The sequence below is a fragment of the Pelophylax lessonae genome (genome assembly GCF_965119305.1).
Source record: "Pelophylax lessonae genome assembly, chromosome: 3".
Lineage (NCBI taxonomy): Eukaryota > Metazoa > Chordata > Amphibia > Anura > Ranidae > Pelophylax > Pelophylax lessonae.
The window spans coordinates 34714954-34740722 of NC_138770.1; the positions used below are offsets into that span (position 1 = coordinate 34714954).

The 25769-nt window shown below is 45.6% G+C and overlaps 1 protein-coding gene across 1 annotated transcript in view; it reads right to left on the reverse strand.

Moving 5' to 3' along the window:
* LOC309550280 (maltase-glucoamylase-like) overlaps window positions 1-25769 on the reverse strand; it is a gene marked incomplete at its 5' end in the record, with an annotated part of 526737 nt that overhangs the window by 377429 nt on the left and 123539 nt on the right. Inside the window, one exon of the mRNA XM_082250685.1 lies at window positions 14404-14521. Within this exon, the coding sequence (XP_082106811.1) occupies window positions 14404-14521 (118 nt within the window). The remainder of the gene's footprint in view (window positions 1-14403; window positions 14522-25769) is intronic.

The window sequence follows — 25769 nt, forward strand, 5'->3', positions numbered from 1 at the left end:
CACTGATGGGCACTGAGAGGCGGCACTGATGGGCACTGGCGGATGGCACTGATGGACACTGACGGGCGGCACTGATGGACACTGATGGGCAGCACCATCAGTGCCCACACTCAGTGCCCATAGTGCTGCCAGTCAGTGCTCATCAGTGCCTAGATGAGCAGGCACTGATGGGCACTGACTGGCAGCACTATGGGCACTGATTGTGGGCATTGATGGGGGACACTGATGGCGGCACTGTGGGCACTGTTGGGGGCATTTTGTATGTTTTTTTACCTTTTAGTAATCAGGGCACTGGTGATCAGTGCCCTGATTACATGTCTCTGTGTCCCCGGCGGCTGACGGCTCCCCCTCCTTCCTCACACTGCAGGCTCTGTGTGAGGAAGGAGCGCCGGCGATGAGAGATGATCTCATATGTTTACATATGAGATCATCTCTCATTGGACGGTCCGATCACGTGGTGAATGGCCGCTGTGATTGGCCATTCACCACGATCTGTGATCGGCTGTGTCCAAGGGACACGGCCGACACAGATTCTCCCCGATGCGCGCTCGCGGGAGCGCGCGGGGAGACTGCTTCTGGGAGGCCGTTCAAAAACGGCCCCTTGAAAATTCGAGTCCGCGCTGCAGCCGTATATAGGCTGTAGCACGGATGCCAGGTAGTTAAAGATGGTTTTTATAATGAATGTTTTACCTCAAATGGGTTTAATTTTGGGGAACTTTGAATTGGGTTACCTGCTAGAAACTGTAATTATAAATGTCCATTTCAGGATGGCAACTGTATTGAAAAATAATAAAGATAAAAGATATGCTAAAAATAGATTTTATAGGGGTCTTGGAGATCTGTTAGCTGGACTACAAGTTGGACTTTTCATATTGTAAGTGTAGGCTTGATAAACATGTATGTGAATGTTCTCATTTATCTAGGTTATGGTATAGCTAGTAGTAAAGGCAGTCCCCAGGTTTCAAACAAGATAGGTTCTGTAGGTTTGTTCTTAACCACTTGCCGACTGCCTAACGCCGATCTACGTCGGCAGTCAGCCCCTCACAGGCAAAGTGACGTAGGGCTACGTCACTAGCTTGTGAGGGTCTAGGGAGCGAGCGCGCGCCGCCGGAGGCGCGCTCCCGCTCCCGCGTGGTCACGTTCCCCCCCCGCGCGTGTGAACGGCGGACCTGATGTCCGCCGGTCACTCTGCGATCGGCGGGGGAGAGGGAGAAAGTCAGGCAGCTTGTGTAAACAAGCCACCTGTCATTCTCCCCGGTGTATGAAGGATGATCATACGGTTCTACTATGTAGAACCGTTGATCACTCTTCATACATCTGAAGCCACAGCCAATCACAGTATAAAGCACGCCCCTAGGGACACACATAGCCCCTCCCTTTCAAAAAAAGTTAACCCCTTCACTGCCAGTGTCATTTTTACAGTAACAGTGCATATGTATAGCACTGATTACTGTAGAAATGTCACTGGTAACCCCAAAAGTGTCAAAAATGTCAGTCAAGGGTCCGATCTGTCCGCCGCAATGTCGCAGTACTGAAAAAAAAATCGCAGATCACCGCCATTACTCGTTAAAAAAAAAAACACCAAAAATGACAAAAATCTTTCCCTTTGTTAGTAAACGCGATAACTTTTGCGCAAACCAATAAAAATACGCTTTTTGTGACTTTTTTTTGACAAACATAGGTAGCATAAAACAAATTGGCCGAAAATGTTAAAAAATTGTGATTTTTACATTTTTTTGGGGGGGAATTTCATATAAAAAAATGTGAAAAATATTGTTATTTTTGCAAAATTGTCGCTCTTTTTTTGTTTATAGCGCATGATCAAAAAATCGCACAGGTGATCAAATACCACCAAAAGAAAGCTCTTTATGTGGGGAAAAAAGGACGTCAAATTAGTTTAGGTACAGCGGCGCACAACCGCGCAATTGTCCGTTAAAGTCACGCAGTAAAAAAATCGCAAAAAAAACCCTGGTCTTTTAGCAGCCAAATCCTCCGGGGCTTAAGTGGTTAAGCTGAATTTGTATGTAAGTTGGAACAGGTGCATTTTTTAGGTTTAACTCCAGCCCAAAAATGTTTTTTTTTTTGTTTTGTGGATAGCATAGGGAAGGGTTAACAACCCATGTAATGTTTGTTTTGCTGTCTGTGCCCCTGTTCAGAAGATTTCACCTCACTTTCTGGCCCTGTGACAATTGGATTTGAACAATTTTAGGTTTTTGTGGAAACAAGGATTGGTGATAAAGCTTCAGGAGAGACGCCTTTTCCCCACGATAACTCTTACAGGAGTGAATTTCATTTCCTAGGGGGAGATTTCTTCTCACTTCCTGGTGTCTCCCTTCGTTTGTTAGTAAGCTGGATGTTTGTAACTTGCGGACCGCCTGTAGTTAAATCACATTCACCTTAACTTGTTCTGTAATGTTGAAGAGGTGTTTTAGCTTGTCCAAGCCACTTATGAGTGACTTAACCACTTCCATACCAGCCCTATTTCGGACACTTTGTGTTTACAAGTTAAAACCAGTATTTTTTCCTAGAAAACTACTTAGAACCCCCAAACATTATATATATATATATTTTTTAGCAAAGAATAAAATGAGAATAAAATGGCGGTCATTGCAATATTTTTTGTCACGCGGTATTTGCGCAGCGGTCTTTAAAACGCCATTTTTTTTTGCGAAAAATTACATTTCACTGCATTTAAAAAATACTAAACAGTAAAGTTAGCCCATTTTTTTTGTATATTGTGAAAGATGATGTCATGCCGAGTAAATAGATACCCAACATGTTACGGTTTAAAACTGCGCCCCCCTGTGGGATGGCGACAAACTACGGTCAATAGAGATCTCAATAGGCGACACTTTAAATTTATTTAACGGTTACCAGTTTAGAGTTAGAGTGTAGCTCTTTTTTTTTTAATTATTGCTCACGCTCTGGCGATCGCGGCGATACCTCACATGTGTGGTTTGAACAGCGATTTCATTCGCGGCTCGACTTCCGTATACGTTTTTTTTTGTGCGCGAGCTAACGGTGATCGGGGCGGCTAAATTTTTTATTTTTTTTTCCCATTTATTTTATTTATTTTTTTAACTTTATTACAGTTTTTAAAAAAAAAATAAAAATCTGATCACTTTTATTGCTGTCACAAGCAATGTAAACATCCCTTGTGACAGCAATATGCGGTGACAGGTACACTTTATGGAGGGATCGAGGGTCTAAAAGACACCAAACCCCTCCACTACACTTCCCTGTATGCAAAACGCCGAAAACTGCGTTTTTGCATACAGCCGTTTTTCAAATTTGGCACCGTTTTGCAGCACACTAACCCGGAAGTGACGTCATGGACGCCGCCTCCGGGTTACGTCATCGGAGACCCGATCAAAGCCGTTTCCGCCATTCATCGGGACTCCATCCAGCCGGCGGACGCGACGGCTGGGTGCTCGGGGCTCCCGGTGGGACGGGAGCCCCGGTAAAAGCCGCGGAAGGCCGAGCCGCATCGATCGGTACCGACGGAAAGCCGACCAACGGTATACCCCCGCAAAGTTTACGACGTCATATGACGTCGTCCTAGGGGGAAGTGGTTAATAAGTGTCAGGAAAATACCCCAGCATTTATATGAAACATGTAGCACCAACACTTTTATTCAGTTACTATGGAAATGCAGATATTATAGTACAAGGACAGGATGGGAAGTGAGAAAATAATGAAACCTCTATGTACAAGTTACATAATCCTACTCTTGATGTTAGAAAGGCTTCATCATTTTTAATCCTTTGATTTACATGGCCAAACTTGTGAATTGTCAAAACACTGGGGTACAGAGGTTAACCACTTGCCGACCGCTCACATGGAGCGTACTGCGGCAAAGTGGCTCGTTCCCGTCCAGCGACGTAGACCTACGTCGCTGGACTCCTCCCCCTGTAGGCGGCGCTCGCGCGCCGCCGGAGGCACGCTCCCGCTGTTTTCATTCACAGCGGGAGTCGGGCCAGGGGAGGAGCGGCGGCGATCGCCGCTGCTCTGCCCCGATCGTCGGGGAATCCAGTTCGGAGATCCGCCCGCCTGTGTAAACAGAGCGGGCGGATCTCCTAAGTGACAAGGAGTGACAGATCGGAGTGTTCAGCATAGCTGGACATCCAATCTGTCCTTCTGTCACTCAGTCACCTCCCCCCACACACGTCAGTAAGCACCAGGCATACATTAACCCCTCCCTCTCCAATAAAATTAACCCCTTCACTGCCAGTGTCATTTTTACAGTAACAGTGCATATGTATAGCACTGATCACTGGTAACCCCAAAAGTGTCAAAAATGTCAGTCAAGGGTCCGATCTGTTCGCCGCAATGTTGCAGTCCCGCAAAAAAAATCGCAGATCACCGCCATTACGCGTTTAAAAAAAAACACCAAAAATTACAGAAATCTTTCCCGTAGTTAGTAAACGCAATAACTTTTGCGCAAACCAATCAAAATACGCTTATCGTGATTTTTTTTTACCAAACATAGGTAGCAGAAAACAAATTGGCCAAAAATTAAAAAAAAATTAGATTTTTACATTTTTTGGGGGGTGGAATTTCATATAAAAAAATGTTAAAAATATTGTTATTTTTTCAAAATAAACGCTCTTTTTTTGTTTATAGCACAAAAAGTAAAAATCGCACTGGTGATCAAACACCACTAAAAGAAAGCTCTGTTTGTGGGAAAAAAAGGACGTAAATTTCGTTTGGGTACGGCGTCGCACGACCGCGCAATTGTCAGTTAAAGTCGCACAGCGCCGAATCGCAAAAAGTGGCCTGGACGTAAGACAGCAAAATCCTCCGGTGGTAAAGTGGTTAAAATAGTATTGCTTTGAAAGTCCCACCCCTGTTCAATGACGGGTGCTCCAATTTAATGTAGATGGTCTCTTTCACACCTCTTGCAAAAAATATGTCCTCTCTTTTAAAATTGTGCACTCCTATGTTCTCGAAAGAATGTACCTTTTCCTTAACCGCTTGCCGACCGCCGCACGACTATTTTACTGCGGCGGTCAGCCCCTCACGGGCTACGTCGCTAGCCTGTGAGGGTCTAGGGAGTGAGCGCGCGCCGCCGGAGGCGCGCTCCCGCACGGTCACGGACTCCCCCCACGCGTGTGCGTGTGCGTGTGGGTACACTGTAGTCCTAAAGGGATGGACATGGTCAGCAACACTACTCAGGTAGGCCGTGGCCGTGGCATTTAACCACTTGCCGACTGCCGCGCAACTATTTACGTCTGCAGTCAGCCCCTCACAGGCAGAGCGACGTAGGGCTACGTCGCTAGCCTGTGAGGGTCTAGGGAGCGAGCGCGCGCCGCCGGACCCCACCGCGCGTGTGACTCGCGATCGTCCATTAGAGCAGGAGGAAGGCAGGCGGCTAATGTAAACAAGCTGTCTGTCATTCTCCCCTGTGTAAGAATAGTAATCATACGGTTCTACTATGTAGGACCGTTGATCACTGTTCCTACACCTCAAGCCACAGCCAATCACAGTTAGAATCACGCCCCCAGGGACAAACATAACCCCTCCCTCTCAAAAAAAAGTTAACCCCTTCACTGCCAGTGTCATTTTACAGTAACAGTGCATATGTATAGGAGCGCAAAATAGGACCTGGTCAGGAAGGGGGTAAAATCTTCCGGGGCTTAAGTGGTTAAGGTATAGGAAAAGCACTGAGTCTTGACCTGTAGAATTTGTCCTCCTGTTTTTGTTAGATCTCCCCAGATCTTTGCATTTCTTATTGCACTGCATATACCACATTACTATGCTTGTGTTTGGGTGTTGGGCCTTTTGGATGTACAAGCTTCTGTTTCAGGGTAATGTTGGGCTTTTAAAGATGCAGAGATGAATGCTTTGTTAACGATCCTACTTTAACATATGGGATGACTATATTACTATGTATGTTATGCTTCTTCCCTCTGTCAGATGGTATTCTGTTTTTGTTTGATCTTGTAGAATATTTTAACAAATGGCCTGTCTGGAATGCCACAAACTTTTAAATCAGGCATGTCCAACCTGCGGCCCGGAGCCACAGGCAATGCGGCCCACTGCCCCCTGAAATTTTTTTTTTGCTGGGGAGGAAGGAAGTTGGGTCAGGGGCACAGCCAGAGCAGCTTCCAACTAATGGTAGGCAGAGGCTGCCTCGGAGGGGAGGGGGGGGAGGCGAGCATGTGCAGTGCTTCTGACTCCTATCACCATGACCACTTCAAATCACTGAAGTGGTCATGTGTAACGCTCCTGCGTTTTATGTATAATGTGGATTTACAGCTGCAGAAATATTCCACTTCAGTAGTCATGTAGAGAAACGCTGAGACACCAATCCCAACTCCCAAGACTCATCATGTGTGGATAGTCTCAATTCAGCAAGTAGATACACACACTCAATAAGATGTTCCTAGAGTGACTTATATGTATAGTAATATAGTGATGATAGGCTGAAGAGACAGGTTGGGTAGAGATGGTAGATGACAGACACTTGAAAGGAATGTTCTTGAAAGTAAGATAGTAGCAGATGAGATGCAGATAGGTTAAGCAATCATGTATGGTAGCAGATGATAGAGTAGCAGGTGAACATACAGGATAGACCAACCCAGTGCAAGAGCAGATGGTATTAGGCTCAAGAGCTAGCAATCTTAGTTAATGCAGATGTAGTAATAGTCCTTAGTATGCAGAGCTAGATAGTGTAAGCTTTAGTATGAAGGTTATAGAGGTTTCCCCTGTGGGGTACTTATCACTAGTAGCAATGTAGTAGAGGAGAGGTTCGGCAAGAGCGGATGATCCGGTAGCGGGATACAGGGATCAGCAGCGTGGTTCCGATAGCGAGGTATGCTTGCAAGCATGAGAGCTTCAAGGCAGATTATGCGGCGTTGAACGAACATGTGAGTGAGACCGCCGGAGGTTGAAATAGCCGCTCCAGCGGCGCTCAGTGATGACAGCATCGGTCTTAAAGGTGTATGCGCACCTTACCAAAAGAGAATGGTGGGGCGCATACACTTAGGAAAAGTGGAATTAGGGTACCAAAGGTACCAGAACATTACATCATGGTGGTTAGAGTATTCTTTTATTATCTCTCAGAAGACGTAAACCTCTGTATACTGATTCCATTTCATTTCATCATCCTCTTGTTGTGTTAAATTAGTGCGGGGGGCGCGGTGGCGTGGCGGCGCGGGAAGGGCGCAGCAGCATTTTAGTACATACCTTAACTATAGTATATATTTTATATGCGGCCCGAGAAAATTTAGTTTTCCCCTCCCGCCGCCTTCCGAGCACCCAGCCAGCACATCCGCCGGCTGGATGGAGTCCCGATGACTGCCGGAAACTGCATCAATCGGGGCTCCGATGGCGTAACCCGGAGGCGGCGTCCATGACGTCACTTCCGGGTTACTGTGCTGCAAAAGGCGGCAAATTTGAAAAACGGCTGTATGCAAAAATGCCGTTTTCGGCGTTTTGCATACAGGGAAGTGTAGTGGAGGGGTTTGGGGTCTTTTAGACCCTTGATCCCTCCATAAAGAGTACCTGTCACTACATATTGTTGTCACAAGGAATGTTTACATTGCTTGTGACAGCAATAAAAGTGATCAGATTTTTTTTTTTTTTTTAAAACCTGTAATAAAGTTTTAAAAAAAAATAAATAAATAGGAAAAAAAAAAAAAATTTCGCCGCCCCCGTCACCGTTAGCTCACGCACAAAAAAAAAACGTATACGCAAGTCGAGCCGCGAATGAAATCGCTATTCAAACCCCACATTTGAGGTATCGCCGTGATCGCCAGAGCGTGCGCAATAATTTAAAAAAAAAAGAGCTACACTCTAACTCTAAACTGGTAACCGTTAAATAAATTTAAAGCGTCGCAGATTGAGATCTCTATTGACCGTAGTTTGTCGCCATCCCACGGGGGGGCTCAATTTTAAACCGTAACATGTTGGGTATCTATTTACTCGGCGTGACATCATCTTTCACAATATACAAAAAAAATGGGCTAACTTTTTTAAATGCAGTGAAATGTGATTTTTCAATTTTTTTTTCCAAAAAAATGGCGTTTTAAAGACCGCTGCGCAAATACCGCTTGACAAAAAGTTTTGCAATGACCGACATTTTATTCTCCAGAGTCTTTGCTAAAAATATATATATATATATATATATATATATAATGTTTCGGGGTTCTAAGTAGTTTTCTAGGAAAAAATACTGGTTTTAACTTGTAAACAAAAAGTGTCCGAAATAGGGGTGGGGCTTAAGTGGTTAAACAGGGTTGGGGCCTGTGACACTGTCTGTCTTCCACATAATGATGTTTTAACATTGTCATGCATAGTGTTTTAAATTCACACCTTCAGTCATGTAGGATTCACATTTATAAAGCCTTCCTGACACCAAGAATGGGACTATATAAGTAGTACAGGGTGGTTCAACAATTTTCAAACTTCCCATCCTGTCCTAGAACATGATAAATGGATCAAAGTGGTAGTGCTACCCAGTGCCATCTTAAGAGCCTTATAGGCCCCCGGGTAATGCAGTGCACTGGGGCCCTGAGAGAGAGAGAGGGGGGGGAGAGAGAGAATAGGATGGCACACACAGAGGATATATAGGGCAGGAAAAGGATGGCACAGACAGTCGATGGAGAGAGAGTGAAAAAAAAGAAATCAAACAGCTGCAGCAGTCTGCTTACCTTCTTCTAGGCGCGGAGAGAGGAGGACGAGCCGACGAGGAGGGTCCTCCTCCGCTGTGCATGATGGGTCCTCTCAGAACGTCACTGGTTGCTAGATGCCAATCGACTGGCCTTCCTAGCAACCAGTGTGCAGGGAGACTCAGAGCCACCGGCGGACAGCGGGGGGGCCCGGCGGACAACTGGGGGGGCCCTAGACCACCAGGTAAACAAATCTGGAGTCTGGCCTGGGGGGGGGGGAGGTTAATTGCCACCCTGTGTGTGGGGCCCCTTGGCAAGTGGGGCCCCCGGGCAACCGCCGGGCATGCCCAATGGAAAAGACGGCCCTGGTGCTACCTGTTTGGATATAAATGTTGGGGTATTTTCTTGACACTCATTAGAACCAAAGAAGTGGCTTGGACAAGCTACAAAATCTCTTCAATATTACAGAAAAAGTCCTGGTGAATGTGACTAACTACCACTAGATATGTTTGATGAACATGTTTTCCCTGCAGTTATAGTACATTACAGAAGAAATTAAAAAAGCTGAAGAGTGTATATAAACCCAAAACCAAACATGTATTATCAGGGCTGCTGTTAGAAATCGCGGGGCCCCATACAGACTACCTGGCAGGGCCCCCCCAAGAAAATATTAAAGATATATTTAGCTAAAATTACAACAAAATCACTATTAGCAGACACAAATATAACATAACTCACATAATTCCTGCTAAATCTAAAAAAAAAAAAAAATATGTTAAATAAAAATGAAGATGAGATGAGAAAAATATACAGGCTGGGCAGTTGGAGCTCAGTGATCAGAGAGACAGAGAGAGAGAAACAAAATTACAAATAAACTCCTGAGTAGAGATAACATTAGAGCCAGTGCTGGGAGGGGGGCCCACACAGGGAGGGGGATTAGTGAAGGGACGACTGTCTCTTTCTCAACAGATAAAAGCTGAAAGCAGGGAGAGGGACAGATCAGATTCAGGTGCTGGAGGAAGATTTCTGTATTTGTTGTCCATCACTAATCCCCCTCTCTGTGAGGGCCCCCCTGTGTGCTCGGGCCCCCTACAAGAGGGCTGGTGGTCCCCCCCTATCAGCGGCCCTGTGTATTATATCAGGGGTTACCAAGGTTGTGGCTGCATTCATTTTACATTTTTAGGCTTTTTCCTTTATTTTCACCCGGTGATCCGACCAGCAAAACTATTCCTGTCTTAGACTGGCTCCAAGAGGAGAAAAAAATCACCCAAATCCAATCGCTGTCCAAATCTTGCAGACTTTGCCTTCATAACCTCTCCAAAATATGCCCCTTTCTAACCCTTGAAACCACTAACCAACTTATTCACTCCCTTGTTATCTCTCGCCTTGACTATTGTAACTCTCTCCTCATTGGTCTACCTCTCCACAAGCGATCCCCTCTTCAGTCTGTCATGAATGCCGCTGCCAGACTCATCCGCCTTACTAACCATTCGGTGTCCACCACCCCTCTCTACCAATCTCTTCACTGGCTTCCCATTGTCCAAAGAATAAAATTCAAAACCTTAACAATAATATACAAAGCCATTTAAAACTCTGCCCCGAGCTATATCACCAATCGTCTCCAAATATCACCCAAACCATAATCTCCGCTCCTCCCAAGCCGCCCTGCTCTCTAGCTACCTTGTCTCCTCCTCCCAGGACTTCTCCAGAGCCTCTCCTATCCTCTGGAACTCTCTTCCCCAATGTGTCCAGTTATCTCCTACTCTGTCCACTTTTAGGTGATCCCTGAAAACTCATCTCTACAGGGAGGCCTATCCTGCCTTCAGCTAACAACCGAATCTTCTACTTCCCTCATCTGTTCATCCCTCACAGTTACTACCTTTTTGTTTCATCAGCCCCTTCCTATTAGATTTTAAGCTCGCAGGAGCAGGGTCCTCCTAATTAGGGATGCACCGAAATGAAATTCTTGGCCGAAGCCGAAGCCGAATAATAATGAAATGCTTGGCCGAAGGCCGAATACCGAACGCAGTGTTTCGCATTTTTTCCATTTATTTTGCCAATTTTTAGGGGGCACGCTGATGGGCACATTTTATGTTAGGGGGCACGCTGATGGGCACATTTTATGTTAGGGGGCACACTAATGGGCACATTTTATGTTAGGGGGCACTCTGATGGGCACATTTTATGTTAGGGGGCACTCTGATGGGCACATTTTATGTTAGGGGGCACTCTGATGGGCACATTTTATGTTAGGGGGCACGCTGATGGGCACATTTTATGTTAAGGGGCACTCTGATGGGCAAATTTTATGTTAGGGGGCACTCTGATGGGCACATTTTATGTTAGGGGGCACGCTGATGGGCACATTTTATGTTAGGGGGCACGCTGATGGGCACATTTTATGTTAGGGGGCACTCTGATGGGCAAAACAAAACATTTAAATCAGCATTGCTCTTAACATAAAATATGCCCATTAGCGTGCCCCTTAACATAAAATATGCCCATCAGAGTGCCCCTTAACATAAAATATGCTCATCAGCATGTCCCTTAGCATAAAATAAGGGGCACGCTGATGGCCACATTTTATGTCAAGGGAGCACTCTGTTGGGCACATTTTTTTTCTTTTTTTTTTTTAAGGGGTACTTTATAGGGCACTCTAATGAGTATGGCAAGTGGCAACATATGGCAAAATATGCCAGTCTGCACACTAATGCTTGTGCAGCTACCGTATTCTCCCCCAAATGTGCTCCACATACCTGAACTGCAGCCAGGTCAGAGCCAAAAGCCACGAACAGGGGGGCGGGGCGTGCACATAGTGTCACGCTCGCTGGACCTAGTGTGAAGGAGCCGCAGTCAGGAGCAGGGGGCGGGACGCGCGCGTGACGTCACACCCCCTACTCGCGGCCGGACAGGACACCGGCGGCGTGTGAGCAGGGAGCCGGGAGCCGCAATGAGGAAGGGTACTGAAGGACTCCTAGGTAGCGGGCTCGCGGTCCGGGGCGGAAGCATCGCGCGGGCCGCCATTTAGTGACCGCCGCTTACATTGTTCGGCACAAATTTATTCGGCCTTTTTACTTATTCGGCCGAACACCGAAAGTGCTATTTTTTCTATTTTCGGCCGAATAATGTTCGGCCGCCGAACATTCGGTGCATCCCTACTCCTAACCTTTTTGGTTTGAATTGTATTTTTGTCTCCCTTTATACTGTAAAGCGCTGCTGTAAAATATTAAATCTTCCGGAGGTCAAGAGGCTAATTCAGAGATTAAAAATATCACCATCTGTTTTTAAATCGACCAGCTGTTTTAAACAAGGGCAACTTGTCTTTTGTCATAGGTTGCTATGGGGTAATTAGCAGCGCTCCTCTTGACAGTTTTGAGTTTGACTGTCTGTTGGTTAAGTCACTTTTCAGTTGACACAGCCTGTTACAAAATGTATACAAATGTATACAAAATGTTACAAAATGTATTATTGCTACTAGATTGCCAAGAAAGGGTTTGAGTCTAGGTATTTTAGTAGGAACACAGCACACAATCTGAACCAAATCTTACAAAAAACCCTGCCAAATTTCAGCAGTGGATTGGTGTCAGGCATTTGTGATCTAAAAATCTGTAGCTTCAATGTCCTGCCAGGTGACTGTTTACCATACAGTGTCATTCTGAAAAGCTGTACCTACATCAGGGCATAGAACTGAGAGTAGTCCAACTGAAGTCACAGAAATAGATGCGCAGTCTGACATTGTACTAACACCCTTCAATGTCATATTTCTACTTTACAGCAGTTGTGCAAGGTGTTATGGCGCTTTTCCACTGCATGGAACCGTACCGGTTCGGCACGCTTTTGTACTTTTCCACTGCGGTACCGCATGGTATAGGGTCGGAACGGTTCGGTACGGTACGGTATGGTACAGCTCTGAAAAAACAGTACCTACTCGATTGTGGTTCCAACAGGTACCAAACTGGTACCATATCCCACAATCCTTTGCATGCAGTCACTACTAGCCACTGATTGGTCAGAGAATCACACCCACCCCATTGTTATCCCACCCACTTAACTTTAGTACTACTTTAGTGGAAAAGCAAACCTATACCGTACCGTACCGAACCGTTCCGACACTATACCATGCGGTACCGCAGTGGAAAAGCAAACCGGGCCAAGCAGGGCCGAGTAGAGCCGAGCCGGTACTAGCCGGTACTTGCAGTGGAAAAGTGCCATAAATGTGACTGTGTATTCCAATAGGCACGGGAGTTAAGCCAGGAAACACAGATCAAAATTTGGCCAGTTCAGCAAGGACCAGAGAATTTTTGATCTATGTATGGACAGTTTAATTGTACAGAAGTCGATCTACTGATCAGCTTCTGTATAACCACATATAAATCTGACAGGGTGGTTGTACAGAAGTCAGTTTCAACTTATTGGCTGAATGGAAAAAAAAAAGATTAATGCTTGGGCTGCTTTAGACTCAACCACCTTCTCTGCAATGTAAATCTATTTGAGTACACTTGTAATGAGAGGTGTGGCCATTACTTAGCATTGCCAAAAGAGAGCATTGAACAGGTTAACCACTTGCCGACCGCCGCACGACTATCTACGTCGGCGGTCAGCCTCTCACAAGCTAGTGACGTAGGGCTACGTCACTAGCTTGTGAGGGTCTAGGGAGCGAGCGCGCGCCGCTGGAGGTGCGCTCCCGCGTGGTCACGGACCCCCCCGCGCGTGTGACCGGCGGACCCGATGTCCGCCGGTCACTCTGCAATCGGCGGGGGAGAGGGAGAAAGTCAGGCGGCTTGTGTAAACAAGCTGCCTGTCATTCTCCCCTGTGTATGAATGATGATCATACGGTTCTACTATGTAGAACCGTTGATCACTCTTCATACATCTGAAGCCACAGCCAATCACAGTAGAAAGCACGCCCCTAGGGACACACATAGCCCCTCCCTTTAAAAAAAAGTTAACCCCTTCACTGCCAGTGTATTTTTACAGTAACAGTGCATATGTATAGCACTGAGTACTGTAGAAATGTCACTGGTAACCCCAAAAGTGTCAAAAATGTCAGTCAAGGGTCAGATCTGTCCGCCGCAATGTCGCAGTACCGCAAAAAAAACCGCAGATCGCCGCCATTACGCGTTAAAAAAAAAAACAACAAAAATGACAGAAATCTTTCCCTTTGTTAGTAAACGTGATAACTTTTGCGTAACCAATAATAATACACTTTTTGCGATTTTTTTTAACAAACATAGATAGCATAAAACAAATTGGCCAAAAATGTTAAAAAATTTTGATTTTTACATTTTTTTGGGGGGAATTTCATATAAAAATATGTGAAAAATATTGCTATTTTTGCAAAATTGACGCTCTTTTTTTGTTTATAGCGCGTGATCAAAAAATCGCACAGGTGATCAAATACCATCAAAAGAAAGCTCTGTTTGTGGGAAAAAAAGGACGTCAAATTCGTTTAGGTACAGCGTCGCACGACCGCGCAATTGTCCGGTAAAGTCATGCAGTGACGAATCGCAAAATACCCCCTGGTCGTTTAGCAGCCAAATCCTCCGGGGCTTAAGTGGTTAAGCAGAAGCAGCATTTTTACTGAAGATATAAAGTACTTTTCAAGCGGAAAAGGCGGTCTTAAATCATAACATGAAGTGGCACTAGACTTTAAGGAGATAAAATGGTGAGAGACTTCAGCTAAACTTTAATGGCTGGAGCTCTACGTTGAAGTAAATATAATGTATGTATGTGTCATAACATAAAATAATACATATAACCTTGGTAAAAGAATTAAGTGAATAAATCTTACTCTTCAGTAGAAAGAATCATTGAATATCCGTATAAATTGTGGACGTCATAATGATTGCCCCAGGTTTGCTTCGCATCCATGCAGAGTGTCTTGGAATACATTACTTTGTCCAGAATTGCTTTATGGGAAATAAAAAGATATTTTTTGTGAACAATAATTCAGTGCACTTAATGTTTGTCTAATTTCTACAAAGATTGTTTTCTTGGTGGAAGGAGTTACAAATGTGCTATTTCTTTGATACAGTGCCATGTAGCTTTCACAAATGCTGTTTAATGAACACCACAGTTCACAGCGATCAATAAGTCAAGCTACAAACAAACTCCGCCATTAACCTTTACGGCCACTATTAAAATATTTTGGAAACACTTGTGCTGTGACAGATGTTACGGAACAGGGCACCCCTGAGCAGGTACCTCCGTTGACAGATGCTCCTAGTGCTTCCCGAGGGCTCCAAGCACTCCACCAGACACCGTAAGCACTTCAGACTCCACGAACCGCCGCAGCTTTGTTGGGGTCTTGGCATCTCCTACTTACCCTGGACCAACAACAAGGCTCCAGGTTCCTGTGGGTGAACCTCTCTTTCCCCAGAGAGTGCAGCACGAACAAGCTCTTACACAAGCTCTTACAAGAGCTTAGTGATTCTCTAAGGGAAATGGAAGACCATAGCAATCCCTGCAGCAGATTCCCCCAATAACGAGACAAAGCCCCGAGATGAGGGTAAAACAGGAACAACATTTATTGGAAGAACACAGCACACTTTTGTACAGAAATTGGAACATCCTTCCCCCAACAACTGCTTTCCCATTGGTCAATTGTAAAGTACTTGCAGTTCCCAATAAGGTCCTCTCCAGCCCATGCAAATGAGGGCTTGAAAATGAGTCAACAGTGATTGGTCAGATAGCTTTGACCAATGCAAGGAGACAGAAGCCCCAGGGGGCAATCAATGTACACAATAGTCAGACACAGAACAATGGTTCCCTAACGAGCCCTCAATACACATTACTCTGAGTGTCAATAACTCCCTTAGCAGACAACAGGTGCGGTCATTAGCACACCTGACAATAGGTGAATGGGGAGCCACCTTAGACAGTCTGTCTCCTCAGAACTTCCTGGGATGACCATATTAGGAGTGGACTTCCTGTGCCTTACAGTTTACAGGAAGAAGGTTTAGCTTCAAAGATAGAGGCAAGACTCCATTATCCACATGGGGACCCAAATACAGTATTATGCTTTAAAATATATAAAGTTACTTTTTATACATTAAACATAGACATGTTACATATCCCCAGATAGCTCAGGTCAGAGTGCACATTATTAGGTGAATGGCACTCAGACCCCACGAATACAGTTTAATCACCATGGAGCCAAAGTCTTTTAAAGCCTGGTCCATAGTCCAAAGGCAGCAGGCGGGCAACCAGGCTCCTCCAATGCAATGGGGCGAGATTGGTCTCGTCACAACAGAAAAAAGTGTTTCAGTTTAGATCATGTATAGCTGTTTTAAAATAAATTCCAATTTAAGAATGAAGATACATTCTAAGATCAGTTTAGATACTCAGGTTAACTGTTATTTTTGTGGTGAGATGTGAGAAGGTCATTTTATTTAAGCAAAATTAAACAAAGAAAGGACTAGTTATTAGTGTTGGTAGACAATAGAATGTGATTCTGACATTATTTTCACACTTGCTTTTTTTGGACACTATTTTCACATAGTCATTTATTACACATTTAGGTTTTGTCTAATGGTAACTAAATATGGTTTAAATGGATGACTGAAACTGACAGCCCTATAAAAAATATACCCAGTTTGGAAGATGCTTACATTTAGTGTTTAAGATATAGTTTCCGACTGTTCATGGCAATGGAAGGAGTAAAATAAAAAAATAAAAAAAAAGGAAAGACTGAATGTAAGAAGGTCTAAAACCCTCTGGGCCCTAAAAGTGGGTGTGTTAGTGGAGGATCAGGCTGCCAATATCCACTGTCGTGAACAAGTTTCATAGGTACTTGTGTGGGAGCTAGTAATTTAAGTCCGCAATGATCCAGATAAAATGTAGGTATATCGTGGAGTTGATTAAAGGAGTAGAAAATACAAATGTTGCCTTACCTTTTTAAATAAAGTGAAAATGTGTTCACTTTAAAGACCTGATTGTGTCCAAGGATATACATAAATAAATAAAACGGTATTTTGGGTGAATATTCAGCATATTCACTTATCTGAGTTAACATACAGGCATACCCCGTTTTACGTACACTCACTTTACGTACACTCGCGAGTACGGACATGCCCCGAGAGTGTACGTAAAGTGCCTCGCAAGTACGGACGTTCCGACATTCCCGCGCCGCGCAGCCGCAGTATACCCTGGAGTTGCGAGAGGCCAGGTTCCTGTACCAGACTACGCCCACAGACAGCTTGCCGCGCAGCCGCAGTATACCCTGGAGTTGCAAGAGGCCAGGTTCCTGCCCAGAATACGCCCACAGACAGCTCGCCGCGCAGCCGCAGTATACCCTGGAGTTGCAAGAGGCCAGGTTCCTGCCCAGAATACGCCCACAGACAGCTCGCCGCGCAGCTGCAGTATACCCTGGAGTTGCAAGAGGCCAGGTTCCTGCCCAGAATACGCCCACAGACAGCTCGCCGCGCAGCCGCAGTATACCCTGGAGTTGCAAGAGGCCAGGTTCCTGCCCAGAATACGCCCACAGACAGCTCGCCGCGCAGCCGCAGTATACCCTGGAGTTGCAAGAGGCCAGGTTCCTGCCCAGAATACGCCCACAGACAGCTCGCCGCGCAGCCGCAGTATACCCTGGAGTTGCGAGATATGCCCACAGACAGCATGGAGTTGACCACCAGCCATCCGTGAGTTGCCTGCCAGGTTACATAAGCCGAGCCCATAGAAGCCATTACCTCCATTACTTGTGCCAATGTTAAAAAGTTGGAAACAGCTGTTGTGTATTTGTGGCTCTATGTTCTAGGCTGTGCTATGATAAGGTGATCACTTTTTGAAAATCAAATTAAGGGAGACCCTACTGACTGCACCCAGTTTTTTTTTGGGGGGGTGGGGTAGGTTTGAGCAGAGGGGCTTCTTTAATGGCAGTATGTGAAGTGCACCACGCCAACAGTTGGGTGTGGCCAAACTGGAAGGGGCTTAAATAGGTATAGTTTGATAACACCTAAGCCTACTTTGCTCTGGGATGGGAGAGCAGGCCAAGGTGTGCACTGTGGGTCCCTGTCACAAGCAAGGGCAAGGCAAGTTTACAATTTTTTTTTTTTAATACTATTCTGTATTATGTTTATTTTAGTTATCAATGCATTATTTATATCAGTTATGCCTCTAAATGACTATTGGAATGTAGTACATGCATTGAGAAGTGAAAAAAGGTATTGCTTCACTTTAAATACATTTTCATTTTACATACATGCTCCGGTCCCATTGCGTACTTAAAAGTGGGGTATGCCTGTATATGAACATTCTCTAGTCCTTTTGTAATCAAATATTCAAAATATTCAAATTATTTGATGCAGATGTAGTCTCACACATTTTTCTATGTTTAAGTATGTTAAGTAGTAATTTAAAAGGAAATAACTTTAAAATTGACCTGTGCACAAGCCTAAGGTGACACTAAATCCTTATTTGCCAAAAATAATTCAAAAACATCCACTTCATAGCTACTTGCCCTGAAATTGCATTGCTATCGATTTTGCCCAGGCCATTGCATTTCCAAAAAAGTTGGCTATTGAAGTACTTCCTCTCCACAGCCAGACAAGTTTTATCTACCTTCTGGGGGTCCCCCAATATACCTCTCTCTATCAGTATTGGTATTTGTGGTTAACAACCACACAAAGAATGGAGGAGTTTTTGACAATGGATTCTGATTCTTACAATAAATTCATAACCCTTTGGTTAGTGTGGATCCATTTTGCTACTGCTGACACCTTAAGGACTATAGTCTCCACCCAAATGGCTCCCTCCTTCTCCTCTACTGTTATTCTATTCCCCTGCGGTTGAATGATAGAAAACCCTTAGTGGTTGCACATGTTAATCACAGATTGATCTCCTCCCCAAACTCACTTATCTATGTCTTTATGGACCTTGTTTGTGCACTGGTGCCCAGTCATGTTGGAACAGGAAGGGGCCATCCCCAAATTGTTCCCACAAAGTTGGGAGCATGAAATTGTCCAAAATGTCTTGGTATGCTGACGCCCTGACAGTTCCCTTCACTGGAACTAAGGGGCCAAGTCCAATCAGATGGTATCCACCCAGGCATCCTAAAATAATTGAGCTCTGTATTTCAAAGCCTTTGTTTCTAATTTTTATGGACTCGTTAAGGACTGGAATAGTACCACTGGATTGGCGTAGGGACAATGTGGTGCCTATATTTAAAAAGGGATCAAAGTCTTTCCCAAGTAACTATAGACCTGTTAGTTTAACTTCTATAGTCGGGAAGATACTGGAGAGTTTAATAAAAGACCACATAGATGAGTTCTTGCTGGAAAAAAATATTTTAAGCAACACACAGCATGGATTCATGAAAGACAGAAGTCAAACAAACCTGATTTCTTTGTATGAGGAGGTAAGTAAAACCTTGGACAGAGGGGTGGCTGTGGATGTGGTATACTTGGACAGAGGGGTGGCTGTAGACGTGGTATACTTGGACAGAGGGGTGGCTGTGGACGTGGTATACTTGGACAGAGGGGAGGCTGTGGACGTGGTATACTTGGACAGAGGGGGGGCTGTGGACGTGGTATACTTGGACAGAGGGGAGGCTGTGGACATGGTATACTTGGACAGAGGGGAGGCTGTGGACGTGGTATACTTGGACAGAGGGGAGGCTGTGGACGTGGTATACTTGGACAGAGGGGAGGCTGTGGACGTGGTATACTTGGACAGAGGGGGGGCTGTGGACGTGGTATACTTGGACAGAGGGGAGGCTGTGGACGTGGTATACTTGGACAGAGGGGAGGCTGTGGACGTGGTATACTTGGACAGAGGGGAGGCTGTGGACGTGGTATACTTGGACAGAGGGGAGGCTGTGGACGTGGTATACTTGGACAGAGGGGTGGCTGTGGACGTGGTATACTTGGACAGAGGGGAGGCTGTGGACGTGGTATACTTGGACAGAGGGGAGGCTGTGGACGTGGTATACTTGGACAGAGGGGAGGCTGTGGACGTGGTATACTTGGACAGAGGGGTGGCTGTGGACGTGGTATACTTGGACAGAGTGGAGGCTGTGGACGTGGTATACTTGGACAGAGGGGAGGCTGTGGACGTGGTATACTTGGACAGAGGGGTGGCTGTGGACGTGGTATACTTGGACAGAGGGGTGGCTGTGGACGTGGTATACTTGGACAGAGGGGTGGCTGTGGATGTGGTATACTTGGACAGAGGGGTGGCTGTGGATGTGGTATACTTGGACAGAGGGGTGGCTGTAGACGTGGTATACTTGGACAGAGGGGTGGCTGTGGACGTGGTATACTTGGACAGAGGGGAGGCTGTGGACGTGGTATACTTGGACAGAGGGGTGGCTGTGGACGTGGTATACTTGGACAGAGGGGTGGCTGTGGACGTGGTATACTTGGACAGAGGGGTGGCTGTGGATGTGGTATACTTGGACAGAGGGGTGGCTGTGGATGTGGTATACTTGGACAGAGGGGTGGCTGTAGACGTGGTATACTTGGACAGAGGGGTGGCTGTGGACGTGGTATACTTGGACAGAGGGGAGGCTGTGGACGTGGTATACTTGGACAGAGGGGGGGCTGTGGACGTGGTATACTTGGACAGAGGGGAGGCTGTGGACATGGTATACTTGGACAGAGGGGAGGCTGTGGACGTGGTATACTTGGACAGAGGGGAGGCTGTGGACGTGGTATACTTGGACAGAGGGGAGGCTGTGGACGTGGTATACTTGGACAGAGGGGGGGCTGTGGACGTGGTATACTTGGACAGAGGGGAGGCTGTGGACGTGGTATACTTGGACAGAGGGGAGGCTGTGGACGTGGTATACTTGGACAGAGGGGAGGCTGTGGACGTGGTATACTTGGACAGAGGGGAGGCTGTGGACGTGGTATACTTGGACAGAGGGGTGGCTGTGGACGTGGTATACTTGGACAGAGGGGAGGCTGTGGACGTGGTATACTTGGACAGAGGGGAGGCTGTGGACGTGGTATACTTGGACAGAGGGGAGGCTGTGGACGTGGTATACTTGGACAGAGTGGAGGCTGTGGACGTGGTATACTTGGACAGAGGGGAGGCTGTGGACGTGGTATACTTGGACAGAGGGGTGGCTGTGGACGTGGTATACTTGGACAGAGGGGTGGCTGTGGACGTGGTATACTTGGACAGAGGGGTGGCTGTGGATGTGGTATACTTGGACAGAGGGGTGGCTGTGGACGTGGTATACTTGGACAGAGGGGTGGCTGTGGACGTGGTATACTTGGACAGAGGGGTGGCTGTGGAGGTGGTATACTTGGACAGAGGGGTGTCTGTGAACGTAGTATACTTGGACAGAGTGGAGGCTGTGGACGTGGTATACTTGGACAGAGGGGAGGCTGTGGACGTGGTATACTTGGACAGAGGGGTGGCTGTGGACGTGGTATACTTGGACAGAGGGGTGGCTGTGGACGTGGTATACTTGGACAGAGGGGTGGCTGTGGATGTGGTATACTTGGACAGAGGGGTGGCTGTGGACGTGGTATACTTGGACAGAGGGGTGGCTGTGGACGTGGTATACTTGGACAGAGGGGTGGCTGTGGAGGTGGTATACTTGGACAGAGGGGTGTCTGTGAACGTAGTATACTTGGACAGAGTGGAGGCTGTGGACGTGGTATACTTGGACAGAGGGGAGGCTGTGGACGTGGTATACTTGGACAGAGGGGTGGCTGTGGACATAGTATACTTGGACAGAGGGGTGGCTGTGGACGTGGTATACTTGGATTTTGCAAAAGCGTTTGACACAGTTCCCCACACACAGCTAATGTGTAAGGTAAAGTCTACTGGCTTGGAAAGATCAGTTTGCAAATGGATAGAAAATTGGCTAAAAAATAGAACTCAGAGAGTAGTGGTTAATGATTCTTACTCTAAATGGTCTAATGTTATCAGTGGGGTACCCCAAGGTTCAGCGTTGGGACTCTTACTTTTTAATATCTTTATAAATGATATCGGGTCTGGGATTAAAAGTACTATTTAAGTCTTTGCAGATGACACCAAGCTTTGCAGTGGAATAACTTCCTTACAGGATGTCTCCAACTTACAAACTGATCTCAATGCACTGTTTTATTGGGCAACTATGTGGCAAATGAGGTTTAATGTTGATAAATGTAAAGTTATGCACTTGGGGGCTAAGAATATGCATGCATCATACATACTAGGGAGAGTAGAACTGGGGGAATCCATAGCGGAGAAGGATCTAAGTGTTCTGGTAGATCATAAGCTTAATAATAGCATGCAATGCCAAGCTGCGGTTTCCAAAGCAAGCAAAGTCCTTTCTTGTATTAACAGAAGCATGGACTCCAGAGAGAGAGATGAGAGAGAGAGATATAATTTTGCCCCTGTACAAATCATTAGTAAGACCTCACCCGGAATATGCAGTTCAGTTTTGGGCACCAGTTCTTAAAAAGGATATCAGGGAACTGGAGAAAGTGCAGAGAAGGGCAACCAAACTGATAAGAGGCATGGAGGAGCTCATCTATGAGAAAAGATTAGAGGAACTGAATTTATTCTCTCTTGAGAAGAGGAGATTAAGGGGGGATTTGATCAACAAGTATAAATACATGAGGGGGAATGTGATCACCGTGTATAAATAGATAAGGGGTCCATATAGTTAACTTGGTGTTGAGTTGTTCACTTTAAGGTCATCACAGAGAACAGGGGCACTCTTTACGTCTAGAGGAAAACATATTTTGTCTCCAAATACGGAAAGGTTTCTTCACTGTAAGAGCTGCGAAAATGTGAAATAGACTCCCTCCAGAGGTGGTTCTGGCTAGCTCACTAGATTGCTTTAAAAACAGGCATGGGTTCTTTCCTGGATGGACTTAATATAAGTGCGTACTAATATTTATAGGTAAAGTTGATCCAGGGAATATCAGATTGCCTCTCTGTTGATCCAATCCTGCTGTAGCAAATTGGATCATGCTTTGCTGGGGTTTTTTTCACCTTCCTCTGGATCAACTGCGGGTATAGAATTGTGTATATGGGATTGTATGGTTGGGGAGGGTATAGGATTGTGTATATGGGATTGTATGGTTGGGGAGGGTATAGGATTGTGTATATGGGATTGTATGGTTGGGGAGGGTATAGGATTGTGTATATGGGATTGTATGGTTGGGGAGGGTATAGGATTGTGTATATGGGATTGTATGGTTGGGGAGGGTATAGGATTGTGTATATGGGATTGTATGGTTGGGGAGGGTATAGGATTGTGTATATGGGATTGTGTGGTTGGGGAGGGTATAGGATTGTGTATATGGGATTGTATGGTTGGGGAGGGTATAGGATTGTGTATATGGGATTGTATGGTTGGGACGGGTATAGGATTGTGTATATGGGATTGTGTGGTTGGGGAGGGTATAGGATTGTGTATATGGGATTGTATGGTTGGGGAGGGTATAGGATTGTGTATATGGGATTGTATGGTTGGGGTGGGTATAGGATTGTGTATATGGGATTGTATGGTTGGGGAGGGTATAGGATTGTGTATATGGGATTGTATGGTTGGGGAGGGTATAGGATTGTGTATATGGGATTGTATGGTTGGGGAGGGTATAGGATTGTGTATAGGGGATTGTATGGTTGGGGAGGGTATAGGATTGTGTATATGGGATTGTATGGTTGGGGAGGGTATAGGATTGTGTATAGGGGATTGTATGGTTGGGGAGGGTATAGGATTGTGTATATGGGATTGTATGGTTGGGGAGGGTATAGGATTGTGTATATGGGATTGTATGGTTGGGGAGGGTATAGGATTGTGTATATGGGATTGTATGGTTGGGGAGGGTATAGGATTGTGTATAGGGGATTGTATGGTTGGGGAGGGTATAGGATTGTGTATATGGGATTGTATGGTTGGGGAGGGTATAGGATTGTGTATATGGGATTGTATGGTTGGGGAGGGTATAGGATTGTGTATAGGGGATTGTATGGTTGGGGAGGGTATAGGATTGTGTATATGGGATTGTATGGTTGGGGAGGGTATAGGATTGTGTATATGGGATTGTATGGTTGGGGAGGGTATAGGATTGTGTATATGGGATTGTATGGTTGGGGAGGGTATAGGATTGTGTATATGGGATTGTATGGTTGGGGAGGGTATAGGATTGTGTATAGGGGATTGTATGGTTGGGGAGGGTATAGGATTGTGTATATGGGATTGTATGGTTGGGGAGGGTATAGGATTGTGTATATGGGATTGTATGGTTGGGGAGGGTATAGGATTGTGTATATGGGGATTGTATGGTTGGGGAGGGTATAGGATTGTGTATATGGGATTGTATGGTTGGGGAGGGTATAGGATTGTGTATATGGGATTGTATGGTTGGGGAGGGTATAGGATTGTGTATATGGGATTGTATGGTTGGGGAGGGTATAGGATTGTGTATATGGGATTGTATGGTTGGGGAGGGTATAGGATTGTGTATATGGGATTGTATGGTTGGGGAGGGTATAGGATTGTGTATATGGGATTGTATGGTTGGGGAGGGTATAGGATTGTGTATATGGGATTGTATGGTTGGGGAGGGTATAGGATTGTGTATATGGGATTGTATGGTTGAGGCGGGTATAGGATTGTGTATATGGGATTGTATGGTTGGGGAGGGTATAGGATTGTGTATATGGGATTGTATGGTTGGGGAGGGTATAGGATTGTGTATATGGGATTGTATGGTTGGGGAGGGTATAGGATTGTGTATATGGGATTGTATGGTTGGGGCGGGTATAGGATTGTGTATATGGGATTGTATGGTTGGGGAGGGTATAGGATTGTGTATATGGGATTGTATGGTTGGGGAGGGTATAGGATTGTGTATATGGGATTGTATGGTTGGGGAGGGTATAGGATTGTGTATATGGGATTGTATGGTTGGGAGGGTATAGGATTGTGTATATGGGATTGTATGGTTGGGGAGGGTATAGGATTGTGTATATGGGATTGTATGGTTGGGGCGGGTATAGGATTGTGTATATGGGATTGTATGGTTGGGGAGGGTATAGGATTGTGTATATGGGATTGTATGGTTGGGCGGGTATAGGATTGTGTATATGGGGATTGTATGGTTGGGGAGGGTATAGGATTGTGTATATGGGATTGTATGGTTGGGGAGGGTATAGGATTGTGTATATGGGATTGTATGGTTGGGGAGGGTATAGGATTGTGTATATGGGATTGTATGGTTGGGGAGGGTATAGGATTGTGTATATGGGATTGTATGGTTGGGGAGGGTATAGGATTGTGTATATGGGATTGTATGGTTGGGGAGGGTATAGGATTGTGTATATGGGATTGTATGGTTGGGGAGGGTATAGGATTGTGTATATGGGATTGTATGGTTGGGGGAGGGATAGGATTGTGTATATGGGATTGTATGGTTGGGGGAGGGTATAGGATTGTGTATATGGGCTTGTATGGTGGGGAGGGTATAGGATTGTGTTATGGGATTGTATGTGGTGGGGGGATAGAGTGGTGAGGTGGGGGGGGCGGGGGGAGTGGGTGGGCGGGTGTGGAGTAGCACGGTGCTACGAATGGTAGGGGGAGGGTATAGGATTGTGTATATGGGATTGTATGGTTGGGGTGGGTATAGGATTGTGTATATGGGATTGTATGGTTGGGGTGGGTATAGGATTGTGTATATGGGATTGTATGGTTGGGGAGGGTATAGGATTGTGTATATGGGATTGTATGGTTGGGGTGGGTATAGGATTGTGTATATGGGATTGTATGGTTGGGGAGGGTATAGGATTGTGTATATGGGATTGTATGGTTGGGGAGGGTATAGGATTGTGTATATGGGATTGTATGGTTGGGGAGGGTATAGGATTGTGTATATGGGATTGTATGGTTGGGGAGGGTATAGGATTGTGTATATGGGATTGTATGGTTGGGGAGGGTATAGGATTGTGTATATGGGATTGTATGGTTGGGGAGGGTATAGGATTGTGTATATGGGATTGTATGGTTGGGGAGGGTATAGGATTGTGTATATGGGATTGTATGGTTGGGGTGGGTATAGGATTGTGTATATGGGATTGTATGGTTGGGGAGGGTATAGGATTGTGTATATGGGATTGTATGGTTGGGGTGGGTATAGGATTGTGTATATGGGATTGTATGGTTGGGGTGGGTATAGGATTGTGTATATGGGATTGTATGGTTGGGGTGGGCCT